This window comes from Eucalyptus grandis, chromosome 5 (assembly GCF_016545825.1).
Source record: "Eucalyptus grandis isolate ANBG69807.140 chromosome 5, ASM1654582v1, whole genome shotgun sequence".
In the NCBI taxonomy this organism is placed as follows: Eukaryota; Viridiplantae; Streptophyta; class Magnoliopsida; order Myrtales; family Myrtaceae; genus Eucalyptus; species Eucalyptus grandis.
Genome location: NC_052616.1, coordinates 1,658,505 through 1,681,157, shown reverse-complemented (window position 1 = coordinate 1,681,157; position 22,653 = coordinate 1,658,505). Strand labels below are relative to the sequence as shown.

Below are 22,653 nucleotides of genomic sequence, written 5' to 3'. Positions count from 1 at the left end.
CTTCTATTAGTCTTCGTTAAATTTTACTGTTAAATTATTAAGTTAAATAACGTGTGATAGTTGGTGATATACCAATTTGGAATTTTATAAGTTGTTTGTCATCGCTTATAAATTTTGTGAATTTTTGTGATATTAATCTAATTTAACAAATTGTATATTTGTCACAAATTTATTAATTTTGGGCTTTTGCGGTCGAATAAATTAGTTTAAGATAAATTTATTATAAATATATCAATTTAAAATTTTTTATTGTCACGGTTTGTGATGTATTAAGCCTTTAAAAGTTTGTGTCCAATGGACGATGGTGCATTTTGGAGGAGGAAAGGAAGATAGCAATATCGTCCGATTCACGTGAGTCGTGACCGTTTCGTCCGATCTCGGTTCGCGGTTGCAGAAGCGGACTCCCAAAGCTCTCCTTCCCTTCCTTTCCGCTTCACTTTCTGCACGAATCTCGAGATCCAAGGCAGCTCTCTCCCTCTCTCTCTCTCTCTCTCTAGAATTCGAGTATAAGAGTCCATAGCTTCGCTCTCCTCGCCTCCGCCATCGCGCTTCGAAGCTTGACCTTCCGATCTCCCTCCCGCGCCTTCTCCGCGAAGTCAGAGGTAAAAGTTTTCGCGTCCTCTTCACCAGCGTTGATTCTTCAGATTCGCTTCTCGCGAGTCGGTTGGAGACGACGTTTAAGGAGCTCGGAGCGGCGGATTGCGTGTACGGACTTCCGAGTTCTCGCGGCTGAGCTTGCGCTCGATGCGATGTGCTGGAGTCCTAGTGGCGAGTTGTGTATATGAACTTGGAAATTTCGAGGCTGGGCCTGCATTTGAATTGACATGTCGGATTTGGTGAGGTCGTTATCATCTGGATGACGGCATCATCCTAGAAACGGCGCTTTGCGGTTTGAAATCGGTTCCGGCCGGAATGCTCCTTTTGATCTGGGCTCACTCGCGTTTTTTTTTTTTTTTTGATGCTCTGGATTTAGTTCATCGTAGGGGATTCGATCGGCACCTGACCTTTGCTATTTGACTTCGTATGATGGCAGAAGGAGATCTCGAATAGAATGGCCGCGAGAAAGCCTGGTATGATCGCGTTGTTCGATGTCGATGGAACTCTCACGGCTGCGAGAAAGGTGCTATTTCCTTCTCTGGCCATCTCTCTCTCTCTCTCTCTCTCTGAAGTAATAGTTGCAGCTATGCAGTTTGATCCGCTATTCTTACTGAGCATGACGATATTGCTGTTGCATTTCCAAAGTGCAATAAACCGGGTTGATTAATGTCGAATTCACCTCTATCTTGTTCTTGTATTTCAGGGGATTACTCCTAGGATGTTAGAGTTCATGCGGGAACTCCGAAAGGTACACGACTTAGTTGACTAGCTACTTCTGCAGGAAATTTCCTGTTTTGTCTTCCTACTTGAAGAAAATGCCTTACAAGCTCTTTTGTGCTTGCCTTTGCAACGCATTTCAATGCAGGTTGTCACAGTTGGGGTTGTTGGGGGATCTGACCTATCCAAGATTTCGGAACAGCTTGGAAGCACAGGTTGGTTACACTTGGAAATGCATAGCTGTTAGATATTTCTCTTAGACAATACATCTGATTCATTTCACTTGACAGGCCTTCCGTTCATCTTTTTTAATAATTAAATAGTGATTGAATTAAGTTGCTTTGCTTGTGGTCTTTGTAGTGTAGTTAAGTCACCTTGGGATTCATGATTGGAATACATGATTAAGTGCTATAATTCTGGCTAGATTCTGTGATATTATTAAAGATTTTTCTCACTGAACTATCACAGATCTGAATCATTGTTTTCATCCTTAAAATGCTGGATGAATTTGAGCTCTTTCTAGCCTGAGTTTTTATTAGATGATATAGGCTTAAAATGGGGGAACAAACCACAATCTTGGATAAGCATTTATTTGATTTTGTGGGAACAGTGAGCTTCAATCAGGTGACAAAAATCACTTGATATGTGAGGATATGGTCTTTGGTAATACAAACAGTATATCCGACGAGTAAGACCCATTGCAGAAGGAGTTATCTGTTAATTTAAACCTTCTTGTGCTTTGAATGTCTTGGTTTCACTCTAAACCTTGTGTCCTGAAATTGCAGACATGGTAACATATCTCAAAATTACTTGATGAAACCAGTTTTGAATTCTTAAGCTGATCGCTTTATTGACTTGATCTCTACTGTCGTGTCAATTATACAGTTATGAATGACTATGATTACGTGTTCTCGGAGAATGGCCTTATGGCACACAAAGGAGGGAAGCTTATTGATGTGCAGGTATGTGATTGCTTTTAACCACTCAAGCTGACTGAAAAGCTCAGCTCCACATTCTATTCATATCAATAATATATGGAGTAGGAGATTAGGAGTTTTGTAATTTTAATTTCACCATTTGGTAGCTAATTTTCTACTTAATGTCACTGTCCACAATTCTTATTGCAATTTGTATATATTTGTCATGATTGATTCCTTAGCTTAACTGAACTGCCTTGACTGGTCCCTTGATTTTTCTTTCTTCCAGAGCTTGAAATCATTTCTAGGAGAAGAGAAGCTCAAGGTAAAATCTTCTGTTTGCTCTAATGTTTTTCTACTTAATGGATAAAGTGACCATGTGCAAGATTGTTTTAGAGGTCAATTGTGGACGTCGATGTCCTTTAATAGATTAGGTGGAACAGAACAACTGCGTGATAACCAATGATATGAACTTGTTTGAAAATTGTCTTGCAGGAGTTCATTAATTTTACTCTTCACTACCTTGCTGACTTGGATATCCCGATAAAAAGGTGAGCCTTGTTACCAGTTCTTTATCATTATAAAGCTCAAAGTCCAACAGAACTCTTATACTGCAATTCTTCCTCAGGGGCACATTTATAGAATTCCGAAATGGGATGATTAATGTCTCCCCAATTGGGAGAAATTGTAGCCAAGAAGAAAGGGATGAATTTGAAAGGTACGACAAGGTGAGACATTCTAACCCTATTTCACTATTGGATATTCTGATAATGCAATACAACATGCGATCTCTCATCTGGTACTGTTTCAGGTTCATAACATACGTCCAAAAATGGTGTCTGTCCTGCGTGAAAAGTTTGCTCACTTTAATCTGACATTTTCAATTGGAGGGCAAATAAGTTTTGATGTAAGTAAATATACCACCTGTTGATTCTTTTGGATGAATCTCAAACTTGTTAATGGTGAACAACACAAAGAACTCTATTAAATCCATGAGGTTAAATAATGCTTGTATCAGGTTTTCCCTCAAGGTTGGGATAAGACATACTGCTTGAGATACCTTGATGACTTCTCAGAAATCCACTTCTTTGGCGACAAGACTTACAAGGTATGCCTTGTATTTTCATTTTAAGAAAAATGTCAACAATCTCTCTCCGTTTGCTAATTAATATCTCATGTATCACTGTCCTTTTTAAATCTTACATGCTTGGTGTTAGACTACGTAGGACTAAGCTTTTTGATGATTTATGTCTACGAGATGTATTATTGCCCACATGCAATGAGCTAGTGCTTCTTGGTCCATAAAGCAATCAATGTCCTTTGAACTGTAAAGGTGTGAAGGGATGCTTGATGATGCTGCTAATTTTGGTTAAGTTATTGCAGAAATTTTGTTTAACTGATCCCACGGATACGATAACTTGAATTGGAAAATAACATTTACAATGCTTTACTTAAATGTAATACTTATTTGCTTGAAGTGCTCTTTGTGCTATCTATCAGTCTTTAAACCCTGGATTGCATATTCTCTGTGTGATCTTCATTGGCATGGTTCACAATTTGAAGCAATTGAACATTCCAACTGTCATTCCATCTCTATTTTCTCTATCCCCCCTAAAGTGGGGCCAATTGTTAGTAAGACAGATTATTGATTCACATTATCAGCCACATTATCGGCTTCAACAGAATAAACATGATATTTCCAGTGTATAAAGGTCAAAAAGCGATGTTCCTTCAAAAGTGCCTATCTCTTGAATCATAAGGAGATATAGATTATTGTATACTTAAATTTGAGAAAGGAGACTTTATGCGAAATAGCTCAAAGCGTTTTAATTTTACTCATCCAATGCTAATCAGTTTTACTTGTTCATCCAATGTAAGCATGAGTTTAGATGTATTCTGCATATCGTGGTTAACCATATAAAATGTCCTCTTTGTGATGCATCATCTGGATCGTTCTTTTTGACAATTACTGTATCTTTTACTTGAGCAGGGGGGGAACGACCATGAGATATACGAGTCTGAGCGAACTGTGGGTCATACAGGTCAGCTTTGTGTATTGATGGGAATTTTGACACTTAAATTTCGTTGTGTTTTCATCCAGCAGGATGTAGATGGATGGTTCTAAACTTTTAACACACAGATTCATTAACCTAAAAAAGGAAAATCCCAAAAATTTCTGAAACGTACAAGTGTAAAAATCTAGTCACGGATTTTCACATGCAGGAAATACGAGATCTCATTTAATTTCAGAATAGACTGGGGATTAGTTTCATTTCTCAAAATGGCTGTAGTCAATGTCACATAAACCCTTCGAAACTTCAATTTTCTTTTAATACACAGACATCCATCAATTTGCATTTTTATTTTTTTGCAAAATCCTGTTGTTGATACAGTTCTCCATGTTCTTTGGCAGTCACTAGTCCTGATGATACAGTGGAGCAGTGCAAGGCCCTCTTCCTTGCTAAACCTTGAGCCTGGCGTCATGTAACAGTTTTTGGCAATATCTGTTTGTACTCTAATTCATCTGTATGAGAATGACTGGTACGCGTAACTTGTACCAGTGCAAAAGCGAACATATAATCCCATTGTATGATTTATTTCTTTTGGCGAGTGGCTCAAATCACAGATTGTACCATATTCGCTTGTACGTTATTAGTCCATTATTTCCACAACATCAGTTAATGAATTCAGTCGATGTATCAATTTCATATGCTAGCTGCAAGCAGTAACAGGTGAAGTTGAACATGCCATAGAAAATTGGATGACTGTCGAATCTTTCTCCCTAATTATTCAGACAGTTTTCTCATTCAAACCATCATTTATTATCATCCTGACCGACGAGAGAGGTAAACTCAAAACTCACAAGATTCATCACTCCGTGAGGAGTCTATCTTGGGCATTAAGATTAAAGGAGAGAGGGCACAGAAGCATTCAGGAACAGTTCACTGGTACCTTAGTGATGATTACAAAACCTCAAGGTTTAATCATACATTTGGCATAAGAAATCGGCGATCATACTGTTGTTGCATCTTACCCTAGAATTAGAACCAATAAAGGACGCATAGAACAGAGATCTTAATAACTCGTCCTTCTGTGGATCTAACAGCAAAAGAATTTAGCAAAAATTACAACACTACAATAGGTTTTGAACTCACCAAGTGAGAATCAAATACGCTATCATATTCTCTCTTCCTCTCTCATGAAAAATTCACCGCATAACTTCTGTCGGTACCATCATTTGAGTGATTTCCAAATGACAGAATCCTCTCTTAGAGAGCTTGACTCTGGTGAGGAAAAATTGATTTCACTATCTACTAGATCAACCGACAATGGAGGGACAAAAGAGCACCCAAAGCATGGTTGAGTCAGGACACCTGCTGGAAACAGCAGCCTCGCCAATAACTATTCCTCTTGCACAGTTTCTACAACTGTCACCCAAATTGTAAAGTCATGTCTTGGATCTCCTACACTCATTGGAAGTTGTGTGCCCGCTTTGCGGATGTAAGAGTATTAGAGAGAAGCATCGCTATCGTCATCGGACCAACTCCTCCTGGAACAGGAGTGATGGCTGACGCAACTTTACAAGCCTCCTCGTAGCAGACATCTCCTACTAGCTTGTAACCCCGAGAGCTTTTTGGATCCTGTTAAAGCACCAAAGATAAAGGTCACAGACAGGAAAAGTATAATTGTATGTGGTCAGTGATTTTCTTAATACGCACCCCTCTTCCCATATGATGACCAAGGGGCTAACTTCATTGTAATGAGAACCACCCCATGCTATTTAAAAGTTACTTTTAACATCTAGCTATCAGTGTGGATTGATCAAGCAAACGACAATGTCTCAGGCTAACTGTTGTTGCACAATTGACAAGACATGGGCCACACAGCTTGCATTTGTAAAATGTGACAGCTTTCAAGTTACCTCAACTGGGTTGATTCCGACATCAATAATCACTGCACCAGGTTTGATCCATGTTCCTCTCACCATGTTTGCTTGCCCAACAGCCGCAATTATGATATCTGCCTCTCTTGTGATCTCCTCAGGATTTTGTGTCCTTGAATGGACAATACTGATAGTTGCGTCTTCCCTCTAAAAAAACACCGACATATCATGGCAGATGACGAAAGACAACTTTTAAGGAGGGCAACATAGTTCAACAAGATAGAAGTATACTTGAAGTAGCAAAGCAGCAGGCATCCCGACAATATTACTCCGGCCAATCACAACGGCTCTCTTTCCCTTAATACCAATACCATATCTATGCAACAGCTCTATGCAGCCTTTAGGCGTACAGGGCACAAACAAGGGCTCTCTACCCCTCATAGCAAGTCGACCAATGTTCAATGGGTGAAATCCGTCCACATCTTTCTGGATAGTTACTGCATTTAGGATACCCTGTTCATTTATATGCTGGCAGAAGAACAATTTAGTTGTTAATATTCTAAAAAGAACAAGAAGATGCCATTTAGTTCATATATGCAGGCAGATAGGGCCAAGGGGACAGAGTCCAATGACCGCCTGATATGAAGTTGGTTTTCGACAAGATTAATTATGAAGTACAAAAAATCAAATCCAAGTACAAAGGTCATCATAACTCCTACATGAACATCAAAATCCACCTTTTGTCGAATCCTCCTGTCATGAGATTAAAGATTGAACCCAAGAAACTCAATTTAAGAAGTCTACATCAGTTAATAGGGGAAGAAAGAGCATTTAGATACATACTGAAGGCAGTGGTAACTGAACAAGAATGCCGTGAACCGAAGGATCATCATTGAATCCTGAGATAAACTTGAGAACATCTTCTTCTTTCGAGTCCGCAGGCAAATGCACTTCAAAGGAGTTAATCCCCACAGACTCACAAGCCTTTTTCTTGTTGCGTACATATGTAGCAGAATCCTTCCTGTCGCCGACAAGAATCACTGCTAACCCTGGTACAACCCCAATTGCCTCCTTCATTCTAGATACTTCAGCTGAAATCTCATCTCTGATTTGCTTTGCAACATGTTTTCCATCGATCACTTTGGCACAAGCCTCGATTGCCACTGAAGCTTCACAAGCACACGTACCCAATCAACTTCAAATAATTAAGACACGCTTCAAACAAGCATCTTACATCTTACACATGCATAAACACCCCCCCCCAAAAAAAAAAGAGCTCAAATTGCAGCTCATAACAATGCCCAGAACAGAAGCATGAAACAGAAAGCAACAAATTTCAATCTATACGTATGCAGTACGCACGGAAAGCAAAATTCTTCCATTCATTCGATCCAAGCGATATCTCATTTTCAAACTTTCATTTGATCCATGCAAAATTCTTCTATATATGCTCCATTTCGTGTCTTTCTACGTTCTGCGACTTAAAATCCACAGCACATAAAAACTTTCGCAACCAAATGTTCTAACTTTATTCTTCTTATTCCAGTCGAAAACCCGTGCAACGGCTTAGACGCTGCTAAACAAGCTTCTTCACCAATTCCACTTCTCAGCAAACACTGAAAACTGAAACCCGCCACCCAAAACGAATCCCAACATCCGCAACTTCACGCGCAACCGCGAAAAGCCTAATCGAGTTCGAGCTAAACATCCATCGCGAACCAAAAGAGAGGGCGCAAAGAGAAAGGATGGAAATGGCGACGGACCGGAAGGTGGCGGCGAAGCCGGAGCAGAAGCGCCGGTGGCGAGGGTCCGGCGAGAGGGAGGGTCCGTCGAGGCACGAGAATGGCGAGGCAGCGACAACCTGCGGACCAAGACGACGGCGTCCTTGCGGAGGCCCATGGGGAAGAGGCGAGACGCGGCTGAAGTCGAGCACTCGCCGAGCACCATCGAAGTCATTCCCGGAATATCGAACGGCGTCGTCGGGGATCGTCCGCCGCGACTTGGCTTCGCTTCGCGGCTTGAGATTGTTCGAGCTGAAGACGGTTACGACGGCGCGGTCGTGATGTTCCGCCGGAGAAGCGCCCGGGGGGAGAGAGGATTTGCAGACTTGCCAAAGTGCCGAAGGCCTGTGTTTTTCCTTTTCGTCATGAGAAAAGAATAAAGGGTACTTCTCTTCTTTTGGTCGGCCAAACAGGGTACTTTTGAAAATAGAAAAAAAAAAAATTGACTTTTTACCTATTTATGGTTGTTTATTGTGTGCGCAGTAACTTTGGATGTGGTAAAATCTTAAGCATGTTGATAAATAGTAATTGCTCTAACTAGTTAATAGCTTTCAATATAAACTAGTAAATATCTACATATGGTTAGCAATATAGTTGCGTGAATAGTGAAATTTTTATTTGAAGAGCAACTGATTAAAAAAAAATGCAAAATTAATAACTTAAACTAGAGTATGATAATTTCTCAATGGTTATGGAGATGGAGTATAGTAAGCGATTTGGACCATGAAATAAATTCATAGAATTGCAAAAATTTGCATTTCATCTATGTTGGGACGAAGAAATATCTGTAAATGATAGGGGTGAGCATAGTCCGAGGTTGGGTCGGTCTGCCCCCTAACCCTAGGACCAACTCGTACAATGTTGGTTCTCAATTTTTAGGACCGAGAATCAACCCTATTGAGTTTGGGACCGAGGACCGGACCAACCCAATGGGTTCGGTCCGGTTCCAAGATCAACCTGGGACTAATCGATAATTATTTATTTCATTTTTTTGTATTTCTTAAAAAAACGATTAAGGACCGAACTGACTCAATGGGTTTGGTCCGGTTTCAGGGTCAACCTAGGACCAACCAATAATTTTTTATTTTATTTTTTGCACTCATTGAAAGACCGTACCGACCCAATGAGTTCGATGATAAGTAATGTTAGCTAAGAAAGACAAGCGGTGAGGGTCAAATGGGGTGAGTGTCGAACAAAATGAGCATCGAATGTCAAGCGATGAGTGGCACGAGTGACCCAAAGCGAGTGAGGTGAGTGTTGAGTGGCGAGCGGAGAAGTTGTTTCTTTTGATTTTGTCAAATTGAAGATTAAGATGACAAATAAGATAGAAAAGAACGAATACTAAAAGAGCATGCCATAATGAGCTATTTATACCTTTTTGGATACCATGAGAACTTCTTACAAAAACATTTTCCTCATTCGTAAATTATAACTATTGATGACGTAAAAGACATTAAAAATCTAAATTATTAAAGAATAATGTAAAATTACTTGAACTTCTCACTAAATAGTTATTTAATATTGTTGACGGCGTTTATTTTAAGGTTTTCTCTATATAAAAATTATAAGTAATATATTAAATATATATATAGTCGGGGTTAGTCTGGGGTTAAGACTTAACTCAAGGATAAGCGATGTCTTTGGTCCAAGAATTTAAGACAGGGACCGACCCAGGTTCCCAGGAACCCAGGGCAGGGCCCAGCAGGTTACGATCCGATCCAGGATCAGTCCAGGGTTGATCCTGGACCGATACTCACCCCTAGTAACTGATTCACAATAATGGGTAAGGCGACATAAGAGTCTCGTCCAATTTGATGGGGGCAAAATGATGTGGACACAAGTAAAACACAAGCAGTGCCTCTTCCATGGATTGTCATTAAATCCACAGCCAAAAAAAAATAAAAAATCGTTGGATGAGTGATCTGCGCTTGGAGTAAATTTATAATCAAATTCATGCGTTAACTGGAAACTGAAGTCATTTTCCTCCGAATTAAACTTATCATTTCAATCTATGAAAAACAATTTCGTAAACCGATTAGCTTTCCTCGTCTAAATATTGAAAAGTTGAAAAAAACTTTCGAACGTAGTTTTCCTCGGAACTGATGGACCTATAGAATGGGCCCAAATGGACATCGCTCGTAGGAGATGACCAGTGTCGCTGCCCTTCGCTTCAGAGACACAGCGGCGTAACCGCTTCTGGGCTTAAAACTAAAATTACGTCCTTCTCAGGAAATCACCAGCTAATTGTTCCTCTTCCTTGATAACCGAACAAAAAGGCAAGTGAATCAATAATTTCCTGCATGAAAGGGTTACAAGCTCTCTGTTTCTTTCCCTGTGCAAATCTGGCGTCGCCTTCAAGCCACAAGACACAAGTAGTAGCGGTGAAGGCGATCGTAGAGAACGTCTAGCAAAATTTGTAGAATCAACGAATGCTTGCGGTGTCAAATGTCCAGTTCAAGACTGTATAAACCCTGTACAATTTAAACCAATGCGATTTGCTTTACATTTATTCAGTCCACCCTCTCCCGTCGTGTTGGCTTGGCCTGTAACTAGTAGATTCTTATATGGGTATCGTTCCTTCACTGGCTTCATTCTCATCCGACGAATCAGAGGGATAAGGTTTGGGTCGGCTCATGATTCTAGAAAATCCATAACCCGGTGAACTTCCATTAGCTTCACATAGCTGCAAATATAACAGTGAATATTTTCATCAATCGCCGCCAAAATTCTGTCATGCACTTGCCGAGACTATATATGCATCTGAAGATGGAGAAAGTATTAAATACCTCAGTAAGCTCGGACAAATGACGAGTTCTGAATTCGTTTATTGTTGCTGCTATCTCTGATGCCGGCAGTTTAGCCTAACATTAAATAAGAAAAGGGTAAGGAAATGAAAGAAATATGAAAGCAAAATCAAGTCTTTCAGCAATTCTTTTCTCAATGTTGTACAGGTGGGTTTATGCCACCAAGGGAGCCCGTGTCCTAAAATTAGGCTGGAATCGGCAGGTGCTGCAGCCCAAAATGTATTATAGTAGGCCATTCCAATTGAAATGATCCTACGAGGTCCTCGAGGTTCTGCTTCCCAATTGGTCATGAGATAGATAGGCATCATGCAGACAATGAGATGGCTTTCTTATCAACAAATAATTATTTTGAAGGCACAACTGAACTTGAGCTAGTAAGCGTACAGGTATGCAACAGAGGTCTCTTACTCATTTCAGATTTCCTGTGTACTAAATGAACAATGTAAACGTCTAGTGGTAATTACGTTAGTTAGGAACAAACACAGCATATGAAACCAGCTGATATTATTTTTTGTTGCATTCAGTGTATTTTACAAGAGCTGTTTTTTGGCCAAGATAGTCTATATAAGCTTAAATGACTATTCTGCTGCCAAGTACCATTCGAAAGGGACTTGGGAGGTCCAGGATCAGAGAAAAGCAGCTTTGTGCCCCATGCAAATTACCATCACATAGTACCAGGGCCCCAACAAGAGTAAATTCTACTTTCAGAAACATTTATTTGTCAAGCAATATCGTTGCAATTACCTGTGCGAGAACAGCAGCAGCCAATTGTAGGCTGGGTTCCAGGGTCTCTGGAACAACCTGCAAGTTTGTGGCAGTAAAAACCATCAAGGCATAAATGTCAACCAGCAAAAAATTTTAAGTCACAGGTGCTCGGGTAATGAAAGACCGAACTATCAGAGCATACCATTCATCTGATTAATCTTACAATTGGACTAACATACAAATAAGAAAACAAAAGGTGGGACAATTAAGTAGAGGAATATTAACTGCCGTAGCCCCAGCCTTCTCCAAATTGATGCCATGATCCACATCGTGAGCACGGACAAAAGTTTTAACGTTGGGGAAGTACTTGCTCAGAGCCCAAACAGTCCTATAATTTGCACCAGGACTGTCCAAGGTAATTGCTGCAGCGCACGCTCTTTCAGCCCCTACTTTATGTAGGACCTAGGGAACCAAGCATAGCCTTTAAGGATTAACAAATACAAAATTGAACACACTTTAAGCAATGTCACTTATCACCTCTCGGCTGCCAGCATCTCCAAAGAACACAGGAAGGTCCAGGGCACGGCCAACTGCTACTCTGTCGCTGTAATCATAATTATGTCGATATTGACAAGTTCAATTAATAACACATATATTACTAGATCAAAAAGGTATTCTGACTTTAAACAACTTGGTTTCTCAGTTCTTTCACAAGGAAAACTCTAAAGCTGCATAATGCCAAAAACTGAAATGAACATATAAAGTCAGTCAACATAAAAGGAGTCGTCAATTTCTTTACCTCCTTACGTCAAGTGCCACAAATGGGATTAGTCGTTCTGAAAGAAGCTGAGCAATGATCTGGGAGCAATGTAGACAATTATGTACATATGAACATTGATGATTTCCAAATGTGTCCTACTGTGGACTTTATTCCAATTTTAAACTGCAATACCTGGCCAACACGTCCAAATCCACAAATAATGATATGATCTTGCAAATCATCGGTCTTTTATGATCATGCCAAAGCAGATATAGATTTGTTAGTATGAATCACTCTTATGATGAAAATGCAATTTAAGCTTATATAAGCAACAATGAATATAGCATACAGATCCATCATTTGCAATCTAGCAAAACAGAGATTACTAAATGATGTATTCATCTCATTTCTGTGTTTTTCTGACTCGGTCAATGTCTATGATATCACCAGATGATGACATGGAATCTACTTTTAAACTTTTTGAGAGTCTAATTGCAGTAAATTATTCATGTTAAACTATTATAGCTTATTTCTCATGCAAGAAGTTCGGTTTATTCTTCCACACCTAGACTTGCATACCCAGAGCAAGGACACTCCATTCTCCAAGTGTATCATATCAATCATTTGCTCAGTGGCTGGGACTGCTAAACCCAGACCTAGGATCGAACAAGGACACCAGAACTTCCCCCAAATCTTTCATGCCCAAGATTTTATCATTAAACCATTCAACTATGGTGTCCAAACCCACAGGACTCATAGGCCTCTTTTTCATCAATTGAGAATGAGTTATTGCAGACAAACAGTAGAAATGGCTGTGCTTATGAGTATGATATCACTATTACACTGACTACATAAGAAATAGACACTGAAACTAAAGCAGATTACCTCACTCTCAACAGGTAATAGACTTCGGACATCATGCTGCTCAAAACGAGAGGCAAGTAACTGGCCTCCAGCAGCTAGCCATGGAGTAATGGCCATTGAAATTCCCACCACAAGAAACAATAGAGATGACAGCTGAGGAGACATAATTGCCTGGACAAAATTCAGAGTAAAACCACTGACAAATGTTGGAAACATTAAAACCAACTCCAATGCCTAAAACATAACATGAAAGCATGAAGATGCCAACTGTCAACTTCTAAAGTTCCCAAAATCACAGGATAGCAGTTCAACAAAATTTTCTTGTTCAATAATCAATGCCAAGAATACGGGTCAAAAGTTACTGTTATAAGATGACAAACCTGATTAACCGCTTCACCAAAAGCCACAAATGCGAACTCCCCACCAGGAGCAAGAAGAAGGCCTACTCTTACTGCAGAGATAATTGAGATCCCAAAAAGCCGGCCAACTAATGTAACCAAAATAGTCTTGCCGACAATTAGGAGTGCCAGTGCCCCTGTTATGACTGGAAAGTTTGAAACTAGAAGCTTTGGATCAATTGACATTCCAACCTGGACACCCACCAAATGGTCATCATTACAAGCAAGTTCCAGTCATAGCTGATGGTCCAATAGAATTAAAATATCCCCCTCGAAGAGCAAAGCAACCTTTCTCTCATTACTTCTCTAGTTCAGATGTTACATGATATCACAAAGCAATCACACAGAGAAGAAAGATCACATGAATTAGCAATCAGCTTTTCACGTAGGGAGAATTAACAGATTATTGCTTCAACTTAAGGCATCAACTATTTTATCGCAACAAAAATGAGGTTTTTATAAAAATGGAAAAGAGAATAGACAAATGACAGAAAAAATACCGTCATGAAGAAGAGGCCTAACAGCAGGCCGCGATATGGAGCAATATCTGATTCAACCTGGAGAGAGAATTCAGTTTCTGCAAGCAACAAGCCTGCTAAAAAGGCACCCAATGCCATGGAAAGGCCAGCCTGTTGCAATATTTATAGGGAAAGAATTACTACTGCGATGTGCAAGCTCCAGAACTGTTTTAAGTAGCATGTGAAAAATTATATGTGCACTGGATGTGGAAAGAGACAATACTCTGGCTGTAAGAAGACTAGTTCCCAAAATAACAAGGAGAGTGTTGGCTGAGAATATCTCTGCATTTTGATTTTCTGCAATTTGCTTATAAATTGGTCGCAGAAGCTGCAGAAATAGAATGAAACCAAGTCTGAGCACAAGTCAATAATTGCGAAAAGCTGAAGCACATAAGAACACTCTGAACACACGAGCACGCAAGCCAATAACCGCCCATTCTCTTTCTGCTAGTTGTGCATGAAAGTACTTACATGTGCTCAAAAAGAGACAAATCATACAAACAAGAGAAAAGCCCACATGCCTGAACTACTATTGTGACTAGAACAAATAAGCCTGACACCGTTTGAACCAGACTTGAGCAACATTCACCAAGATAAATCAACTAGCTCAGATTCCTCAGGACATGACATTAAGCAAACAACATCTCTGGTGTACTAGCTCAGTCTGAGCACCTAGCCTAACTATTAATATGAGCTTCATCATAATGCAACAAAATCCTTTTCATTGACAAGGTCATGATTACAGAGCACCAGCAACTATGGATATGAATTAAAAGTATGAAATGACATCTGAAGTGCCTATAAAAGCTTCATGCAGTTAAATGAAAATATCATACGATTAGTCCACGTTAGATTTTTATCATCAGAGCCCTTTTCCCTAAGGAGATGATACGCATTTTACCAGGCATCCAACAGTTAATCAGTCAAATATCAATTTATTTATCTGGAGGTTATGATAACTTACCAGGCGTCCACCAGCAATAATAACAGTGATGGCAACAATAGCCTTAACTGCAGCTACACCCAGGGCCTCGGCAATGGCTTGGACGCCAACCTAAATTTGGCATGACAACATGAATCTTAGTGACTAAGAATGACTAGAAATGCCGGTGAAAACTAAAACCCGGTTGAGTTCAAAATTTAAAATTACTTCTGGAAGAGAAACATGGGAAAAAAAATTAACAATTTACCCCTCCTTTGGATGAATTTGGTGAGATAAGAGGTATGAGTATGAGCAATACCACCACAGCCAAATCCTGGAAGCAAATGAAAGACGAATGTCAAGAATTGACTCATAAAGGTAATGGCATTCAAGAACCAAATAAGAAAATAGCAAGAAGCTAAAAATGGATCAGTTTCTGTATTTAACTGTATCCAGGCATGTTGATGTTTAAATAGGATATTTTGAAATATGCATCGTGTTGAGATGCAAGACCTGTTACAATTAACTAAAGGCACTGGCCATGAAATTTGACATGTTCTTGGAGTATTTCCTCATTACAAGCCAACATAGCTCCACTGAACTCGTAGGATAACTTATGGCAATTATCAGTGCATCTCAAACTAACTATAACACTAGAAAAATGTTACTGTTAGAATATTTGAATAATAAACCACGCTTTCATCTGACAATTTAAGCTTTTAGAACAATTAACTGTGGTTCCACCAAAAATCTCACATAATATCAAAACTGAAGATCCTAAGTTCAAATCTTTCTAAGCCCCATTTGCCTCTCCAATTAAATATGTTCACGTTTAGTACTAGGCAAAAAGACCAGACTAAATGTGATGGAGAGTATTAACATAATTAAATATTAAACTATGTCTTCATCTAATAGCTTAAACTTTTAGAACAATTGGCAATGATTTTACCAAAATCTCACATGATATCAAAGCTAGAGGTCCTGAGTTCAAATCTTTCTAGACCCCATTTATTTCTCTAATTAAATTTCCACACTTAGTATTAGGCAAAAGACCAGAATAAGCACTAGGGGAAGTGTTAGAATATTTAAATTATAAACCATGCTTTCATCTAACAGCTTAAATTTTTAGAATAATTGGCTGTGATTCCACCAAAAATCTCATAGTCACCATATCATGGAACCTAAGGAATATATATGTACAAGGAAAACTTGTCAATCTAGTCATATGCTTACAGAAACACAATCTACTTTGCGTGATATACCTATCTTCGTCTTACGACAATTATCCCTACCAGATCTCTATCATCACAGTTTTTGAAAGGTATGACAAAGATGATGAAGAAAGCCTTAGGTTCTATATCTAGTGGAGAAATATTTGCAAACCTGGAAAAGTAACACAGAGAATGTTGCACGCCCATGACGTGATGTGCTCTCACCTCGTTCCTGCAGGACCTGTGCATAATTTCCATGAAAATATCCATCAAGAGGACATCAAATATTAACCTCTTGTTGTGTTTGAAAGTTAGAATTACTAGAGGTTGAGTTCTAGAGAAAATTGTTCTCACAACAAGAAGGCAGATGGTGCCAGTAGTTTTATTCCAACACATCATCTCACTCGTCCGATGCACATTATCATAGAAGACTTAAGATTCAAGAATCCATATGAGCTCATTATCTAAGTTTCCTCAGAAGATCCTAAGGCCACGTAGGTAGTTCCAGGAAACTGATGTACCAATTTATTTTGCTGCTCACTTATTCTTATATGTTAAGAAGGAAGCACTGACACTGTATGGTAAAGCAAGATTTGCTATGTACCTGCAGAACAACGGCTGTGGAAGATAAAGCCAGGCCATTCCCAACAACAATGGCAGCAGGACCAGGCAGCCCACAAACATAATGAGCAACCAAGCCAACAGCCACAGCTGTCGCTAAAACCTGTGATCATCAGGTGCATTTGCATGTAGGATTAGAAAATTATAAATCCAATGGCACAAGACAATGCCAGCAATTTCAAAAAGCATGGAACAATATGAGGTCTCCAATCACCTGAGCAGTTCCCAATCCGAAGACATACTTCTTCATAGAACTAAGTCTTTCAACAGAAAGCTGAAGATGCAGATCAAAGTTTAAGTACTCTGATGCAAAAAGAAGAAGAAGAAGAAAAGAAGAAGAAGAAGAAGGAAAAATCAAACAGCAATCATCACTTTCCTCAAGGCCAATGTTGAATAGCAAGAAAACTACTCCAAATTCTGCAATTGCCTTTGTCCCGTGTACATGCCGAATAATAGAGAGTCCATAAGGTCCAATCAGAATACCAGCAGCCAAGTACCCCAGGACAGGACTGCCTAAACATGACAGAAGAAAAACAGGTAGCATACACACCTGATTGTGAGATTTTGCACATGAAATGGGGAACCTAAGAAGTAATAAACAAAATGGGGAAATGGGGAAACTAAAAGGGACGTGGAAGGACGTTGATACACGGTAAAATATTTGCATATGGAGTTAGCTTGTGAAGCACATTTATATCACTAGAAAGTTTAGTGCAGCTTTATAATATAACATACTAAATTGATTGAGCCACCAGATACAAATAATTGCCAAGAAGGAATTTGAAAGCTGCGAAAAAAGGGCCTGACATGTTGAAGAAATAGCACGCTCAAACACTTACAGAGAAACAAAAGACAACAACTTAACATTTCAAAACATACAAAAAAGCACACATCATTTGCAGTACTGTACTAATACATCAAAGCTTGTTTGAGAAAAGCGAAGGAAAAATTGATGGAGTTGTTACCTCCAGGAATCTTTTGGAAAACAGGAACAAAAATAACGCTTGCTAGAAGTAACCAAAGCATATCACATAGGGAAGCTTCCTCCTCATTTACCTGCAAGTTGAGCACATGATCATATGTTCACAAATTGTTAACTTAAGAAGGAAAAAATAAACTAATGAAGTACATAAACTAAATGCAAAACCTCTTGCTGAGGAAGCATGGCCATTAGCTTTTTAACTCGTTTAGGAATTTTCCTCAATTGGCGGACCAGAGGTTTAGCATTAGAGGAAACTTCTTCAATACTGGCAGTAATGGCTTGCGTCTGTTGAAGCATTTGATCAGCCCTGTCAGCTCGTCGGGCTATAATAGTGGCCCTGTACAAATCACAGCATCTAGAAAATGAGATACAAAAATTGATATGTCTGAATCATGATTAAATTATCTAGACAAAAATTGTAGGAACTTCTCAGAATAAGTTACAAAATATAAAAGGAAATGGTCTTGTCCTAACAATCTAGATCCAACTTGAAAGGAGAAATTCAAACAGTGAACCATCACATTTTCAAAACTCAGTCTACAGCAACCTCTTAAATCTCAACTACCAGATGATATGAAGGGCAAAAACTGCCAAGAGGTTTGCCAAGGATGAGAGTTAAAGAGTACTAACTAATGAGATGAGTCAAGAAGCAACGCTAATGCTTACCCTGCCCCAAAAAGCACTAGCCCCAGTACCAGCTTGGGCCATTGCTCCTTTACAGTCTGCAAGAGTCCCTGGAAAACTGATGCTGGTGTGAATTCAGTCCCGTCTACAGTAAAAGAGAAGAACGATGCAGAAAAGAAACGAGAAGATTTCTTCAATAGTGCCTTTGGAGATCCTAAGGGAGAGCTCTCTCTCAAGTCTTGTGCATCTTGCTTCTTTGCTTGAACTGGAACCTTCAATTTGTCTGCATCTACTTCAGCTTCTTTTGCAGAATCTAATACTAGCTTACCATTTTCTTGATCATCTAAATCCTCAGGCTCTTCATATATCTCAATTCTATCAGACTGCTGATCCAGCGCACCAGCTAAGCGATCACCACCAACAATGACATCTCTCTCTCGTTCAGAACTAACAGCGCTGCCCATGGCTTGAACCGTGTTCTCTTCCTCAAGCATCTTCTCATCGGTCAATTTGCCACCAGTCATCTCTGGAATATCAACATAAGTACTAGATATAGACTTCTCTGCCCTTTTTAAAGCAATCTCAGCATCATTTACATGTTGCGTAGCTTCAAGTTCAAAAGCAACAGCTTGCTCTGCTAAAAGCATTATGTTCGCCACGTCCTCCTCTGCCTTCAAAGCATTTATCTGAGCTTTCTCTGCAGCCTCATTCAGTCTGTTCACTTCGTTCTGCAGTTCTTCCTTCTTGTTTTGCAGCCGCTTCAACTCAGCCTCGCAATTAGCTAAATTTGCCCGACATTCTCTTACGTCTTCTTGAGCAACCAATAATGCTTCTTCCTCTTCATTAGAGACTTCGTCCACATCACTTGCCGGACCAAGAGTACCAGTCTCTTCTTTGGCAAGTTCTAGTGATTCCAATGCCACCTGCAGCCTTGCTTCGGCCAACGAGAGAGCCATCATTGCCTTTTGAACACCCTCTTTGGCAACGCATTCTTCATTTAAGGCATCTTGTATGGTATTTGCCGTACCATTGACATTGTCCCAGGCTTTCTGAGCTTCATCCTTCAAAGCTATGGCAGTTTCTGATATCCGCTGAGCCTTTTCTTCAAAGATAGTGCTGTTAATCCTTGCAACCTCCAATTCTTTCAATGCCTTTTGCAACAATTCCCTCAGTTCCTCGAGACTAGGTGGCTCCTGATCATCCTTTTCTTCTCTTCCTCCTTCTTCTCTCAAATCATCAGTATCAGAAACATCAATTAGCTCTGAGCTTTCAGTACTCTCTATGAACTCTACATTTCGGCCATTTCCATTAACACATGCTAAGGAATCATTATTCTGACATTGCAATCTAAGCCTTCTAGACGACTTGAAAACATTACCAACCTTAAAAACAGGGAATCTGTTAACATGTGAACCACACAGATAGTTGTCCAACACCGGCTCATATCCCCCTGCCGAATTATAACAGCCATTGCGAGCAACCACTTTTTTCACGCTCCTACTAGCGCACACTGCTCTGTAGCTATTCACACACTTAAACTGACTAAAACCAAAATGTCTATATCTAAACCTCGGATTAGGATAAGCAAGCTCCATAACCCTGCGCCCCATGCCTTCTCCACAGGCGAGAGCATTCGACTGCCGCAGACTACATCCGATATCCATCTTGCCCAGGCCCTCCAGCAACGACACGCTCTTCACACAACAACAGGCGAAACACAAGCAAGCTCAGCAGCTCATTTCAAACCCTCTCATTGCCTTCCATTAAACACCTGGACAAAAAATCGAATCGCAAGAAAAAAATCACCCACAACGCGAGCAAAAATCACTGACAAAGCACAGCAACGAGGTCCTAAAGCTCTAAAAGTCAGGATACGTTCATTCCGATCGTACACGCGCGCGCTTGCACACGTGACACAGCTCATCGATACGCATGCATATCTTCCGAAATCATGCAGCAATCCCAATCGAAGCAAACCGAAACCGAAGCGAGCCGCAAACAGTCATTCCGCAAATTCATCGCAGGCAAGCACAGGCGACAATCCGATGCTCGCTCGCGTTTCCAATCAGGAAACGGAGGAAAAGTAGGAGGAGAGGGGAGCGAACCGATCGCCGGGAGCTACGGCCAGAGAGGCTCCGCCGCCGCGGAAGCCGGAGGCGATGAAATCAATGGCCGACCGCCGCCGCCGCCGGCCGGAGGAAAATGCGTCCGCCGGAGAACGACACGAGCGGTAACGGATTGAGACGTGGCCTCTCAGATTCTTCTTCTTCTTCTTCTTCTAGAGAGAGAGAGTTCAAAGCAGGAGTGATTCGAAGCACGTCAGGACAGTTGACGCCTTTCTCTCCCTCTCTCTCTCTCTCTAGCGGGGGCGTTTGGGAAGAAGGGGGAAAACGGGAGGAAAGAAAAATCCAGGAGACGACGGGAAAATGGTTTGATTGGTGGGGGCCGTTTTTAAATTCCCGTGAATTTTCGTCGAGTTTTACGTCGAGGGATTATTCTGCTCGTCTTCTTGAGATATTCCTTTTCGTTCCTTCTTATTCTTCTTCATTTTTTTATTTTTTTTCTCTCAATTTTCCAGGGGAGCAGATATTTAAGAAAAGAGGCGGAAAAATAGCGGCGGCTGTTCAGAATAGAATATCCCCCACTCGTTGTATCTTCTTCTGTCTATGAATAATAAATTCTCCTTCCACAAATTAAAAAAAGAAAAAAAAAATCTATTTTTTTTGCATAATAAATTCTCCTTCCACAAATTAAAAAAAAAAATCATTTCGAAATTATATTTTTTGACTGTTAAAATATCTAGGAAATTGTCCAAACTCTCAAAGTCCATTCATTTCATGAAAAATTAATGATTTAGAAAATATATTTGACATAATCCTTTTTTATATTGCTTAAAATAATTAATTTATAAATTGTTTAAAGTTAAATTTTTTTTATGAATGATGGAAATAATTTTTATTTATTCATTTTACAGACGATTCAAGCAATCGATCATATTTACTCGAGATTAAGGTCAAAATTCTGTGCTTGATAGAGGTCAAATTGCATATGCAAAGCTTTTTCGAAATCAAGAATATGATACGATAGTTTATGAGAACCAACTCTACTTAATTATGCTTATAAACAAGTCTTAGCATCAGCAGAATGATTGATGAGGCATGTTATCGGGACAAGCCTGTTGAAAGCAACTGCTCCACCTAGTTTATTTTCCATAAGCCGGATGGCCGTACAAGTGCTCGTCGGTTGGGGCTGATGAACTCCTCCAAAGGGTAACATGAAATATACAAATAGGAAATATTTCCACTGGATCTAACTGACCCAAATTGGCAGAGAAGAGTCGCCAGACACACAATGATCTCTTGGCCCTTTTATCATATTTTACATGATGGTTTGGTCATTCTTTCACTACACTGTATTTTTAGATGGTCCACTTGTTGGAAGCTAGAATTAGTCAATAGGAATGAGCACAGTTCTAGGATAGAATTGAAAACTTAATAACGGGATTGGTTCCCATTTGGGTTTAGTTTTAGATTTTAAGATATGCAAGGTAGATTCTAGATCCTAAAAATTAAGAAATTTATTCTAACAGATGGGTTTCAAGTGGAACCTTGAATAAGTGTTTGTGTTTTTTTTTTTTTTTAATTCTAAGTATTCGCATGAACCTGTGGTATTCGTCCATAGCTATGCAATTTGAAATCACTAGTTTGCGTATGAATGAAACTTTATTAATTTTTTATAATCTTGGTGTGCCTAAATATGAATTTGAGTTGTGATAAATAGATTATAGCAAATGTTATTAAAGTGATGATTCACTGTAATCATTCAATTAAGATTACATGTGAAATTCACATGGATCCTGGAATCAACTCTTGGGTATGTAGGGTACGTTTCACGTTTCGAAATTTAGGGAACCTATTCCAACAAAATGATTTCAAGTGGAATCAAGGTAGAACCTGGAATTGTTCACCCTTAGAAGTTAGGCCTTATTTGATTCGGTATGAGTCGGATTGGTCCAAGAATGGAATTCCTCTATCAAAAAGGTTCAAACCGCTGATGGTGGTCGACCACAGACTCCACCGCCGGTCACTGGGCCATCGGTTGCTGTTTGCCGAACTTTGCCGTCGCCAACAAGAAGCATTCTCTCGTTGAAGACCAAAATGTTTTGCAATCCCATCAGTTGCAAAGGAATCTCCTTTCAAGCGACGAGATTACTTGGAATGGGAATCCAATTGAGGATTTTTTTTCTTTTTTCTCGTGAAATGAGACGACGCCACTTTAATCTGATTGAGCTATGCTTACTTGAAAATGCAATAAGTAGGTGAGAAGATCTAAAGAGATCTACGTGATAA

The 22,653-nt window shown here is 39.7% G+C and overlaps 3 protein-coding genes across 4 annotated transcripts; 1 reads left to right on the top strand and 2 right to left on the bottom strand.

Annotated features, from left to right (window-relative positions):
- The first annotated feature begins 336 nt into the window (after positions 1 to 336).
- Positions 337 to 4,943, top strand: LOC104443469 (phosphomannomutase). Its single transcript, XM_010056883.2, has 12 exons — positions 337 to 602; positions 1,034 to 1,120; positions 1,301 to 1,345; positions 1,463 to 1,529; positions 2,200 to 2,276; positions 2,521 to 2,556; positions 2,727 to 2,782; positions 2,860 to 2,959; positions 3,043 to 3,138; positions 3,250 to 3,339; positions 4,222 to 4,273; positions 4,645 to 4,943. Exons 2-12 carry the CDS (start codon positions 1,052 to 1,054, stop codon positions 4,701 to 4,703), a joined length of 747 nt encoding a protein of 248 aa, XP_010055185.1. The 5' UTR covers positions 337 to 602; positions 1,034 to 1,051; the 3' UTR covers positions 4,704 to 4,943.
- Positions 4,944 to 5,161: 218 nt separating this feature from the next.
- LOC104443468 (bifunctional protein FolD 4, chloroplastic) lies at positions 5,162 to 8,269 on the bottom strand. 2 transcript variants are annotated; one of them, XM_010056880.3, is made up of 5 exons: positions 7,878 to 8,269; positions 6,958 to 7,283; positions 6,406 to 6,642; positions 6,154 to 6,321; positions 5,162 to 5,872 (listed from the first exon to the last, which is right to left on the bottom strand). In XM_010056880.3, exons 1-5 carry the CDS (start codon positions 8,068 to 8,070, stop codon positions 5,702 to 5,704), a joined length of 1,095 nt encoding a protein of 364 aa, XP_010055182.1. In that variant the 5' UTR covers positions 8,071 to 8,269; the 3' UTR covers positions 5,162 to 5,701. The 2 variants fall into 2 exon arrangements, with proteins under 2 accessions (XP_010055182.1, XP_010055184.1); XM_010056882.3 differs by having other exon boundaries at positions 6,958 to 7,277.
- A 1,887-nt stretch (positions 8,270 to 10,156) lies between these two features.
- On the bottom strand, positions 10,157 to 20,730 carry LOC104443467 (K(+) efflux antiporter 2, chloroplastic). The gene is made up of 21 exons (XM_010056879.3): positions 20,410 to 20,730; positions 18,347 to 20,075; positions 17,846 to 18,017; positions 17,664 to 17,754; positions 17,075 to 17,211; positions 16,913 to 16,972; positions 16,682 to 16,801; positions 16,250 to 16,318; positions 15,135 to 15,200; positions 14,909 to 14,998; positions 14,168 to 14,272; positions 13,927 to 14,055; positions 13,409 to 13,618; positions 13,050 to 13,199; positions 12,357 to 12,410; positions 12,204 to 12,262; positions 11,942 to 12,008; positions 11,690 to 11,866; positions 11,444 to 11,500; positions 10,682 to 10,756; positions 10,157 to 10,578 (listed from the first exon to the last, which is right to left on the bottom strand). Exons 2-21 carry the CDS (start codon positions 19,966 to 19,968, stop codon positions 10,456 to 10,458), a joined length of 3,633 nt encoding a protein of 1,210 aa, XP_010055181.2. The 5' UTR covers positions 19,969 to 20,075; positions 20,410 to 20,730; the 3' UTR covers positions 10,157 to 10,455.
- Between the last annotated feature and the right edge of the window lie 1,923 nt (positions 20,731 to 22,653).

What these genes read in the sequence shown, in the direction of transcription:
- LOC104443467 (XM_010056879.3), bottom strand. Translation starts at nt 19,968, where the DNA reads ATGGATATCGGATGTAGTCTGCGGCAGTCGAATGCTCTCGCCTGTGGA. An exon ending in CAAATTCATCCAAAGGAGGG is followed by an intron (nt 14,999 to 15,134) that starts GTAAATTGTTAA and finishes TGCCAAATTTAG; the next exon opens with GTTGGCGTCCAAGCCATTGC. An exon ending in GAGATGCTGGCAGCCGAGAG is followed by an intron (nt 11,867 to 11,941) that starts GTGATAAGTGAC and finishes TTGGTTCCCTAG; the next exon opens with GTCCTACATAAAGTAGGGGC.
- LOC104443468 (XM_010056880.3), bottom strand. Translation starts at nt 8,070, where the DNA reads ATGACTTCGATGGTGCTCGGCGAGTGCTCGACTTCAGCCGCGTCTCGC. An exon ending in CTGCTGCTTTGCTACTTCAA is followed by an intron (nt 6,322 to 6,405) that starts GTATACTTCTAT and finishes GTGTTTTTTTAG; the next exon opens with AGGGAAGACGCAACTATCAG. An exon ending in TCGGAATCAACCCAGTTGAG is followed by an intron (nt 5,873 to 6,153) that starts GTAACTTGAAAG and finishes GTGCTTTAACAG; the next exon opens with GATCCAAAAAGCTCTCGGGG.
- LOC104443469 (XM_010056883.2), top strand. Translation starts at nt 1,052, where the DNA reads ATGGCCGCGAGAAAGCCTGGTATGATCGCGTTGTTCGATGTCGATGGA. An exon ending in TTGGATATCCCGATAAAAAG is followed by an intron (nt 2,783 to 2,859) that starts GTGAGCCTTGTT and finishes ATTCTTCCTCAG; the next exon opens with GGGCACATTTATAGAATTCC. An exon ending in GCGAACTGTGGGTCATACAG is followed by an intron (nt 4,274 to 4,644) that starts GTCAGCTTTGTG and finishes GTTCTTTGGCAG; the next exon opens with TCACTAGTCCTGATGATACA.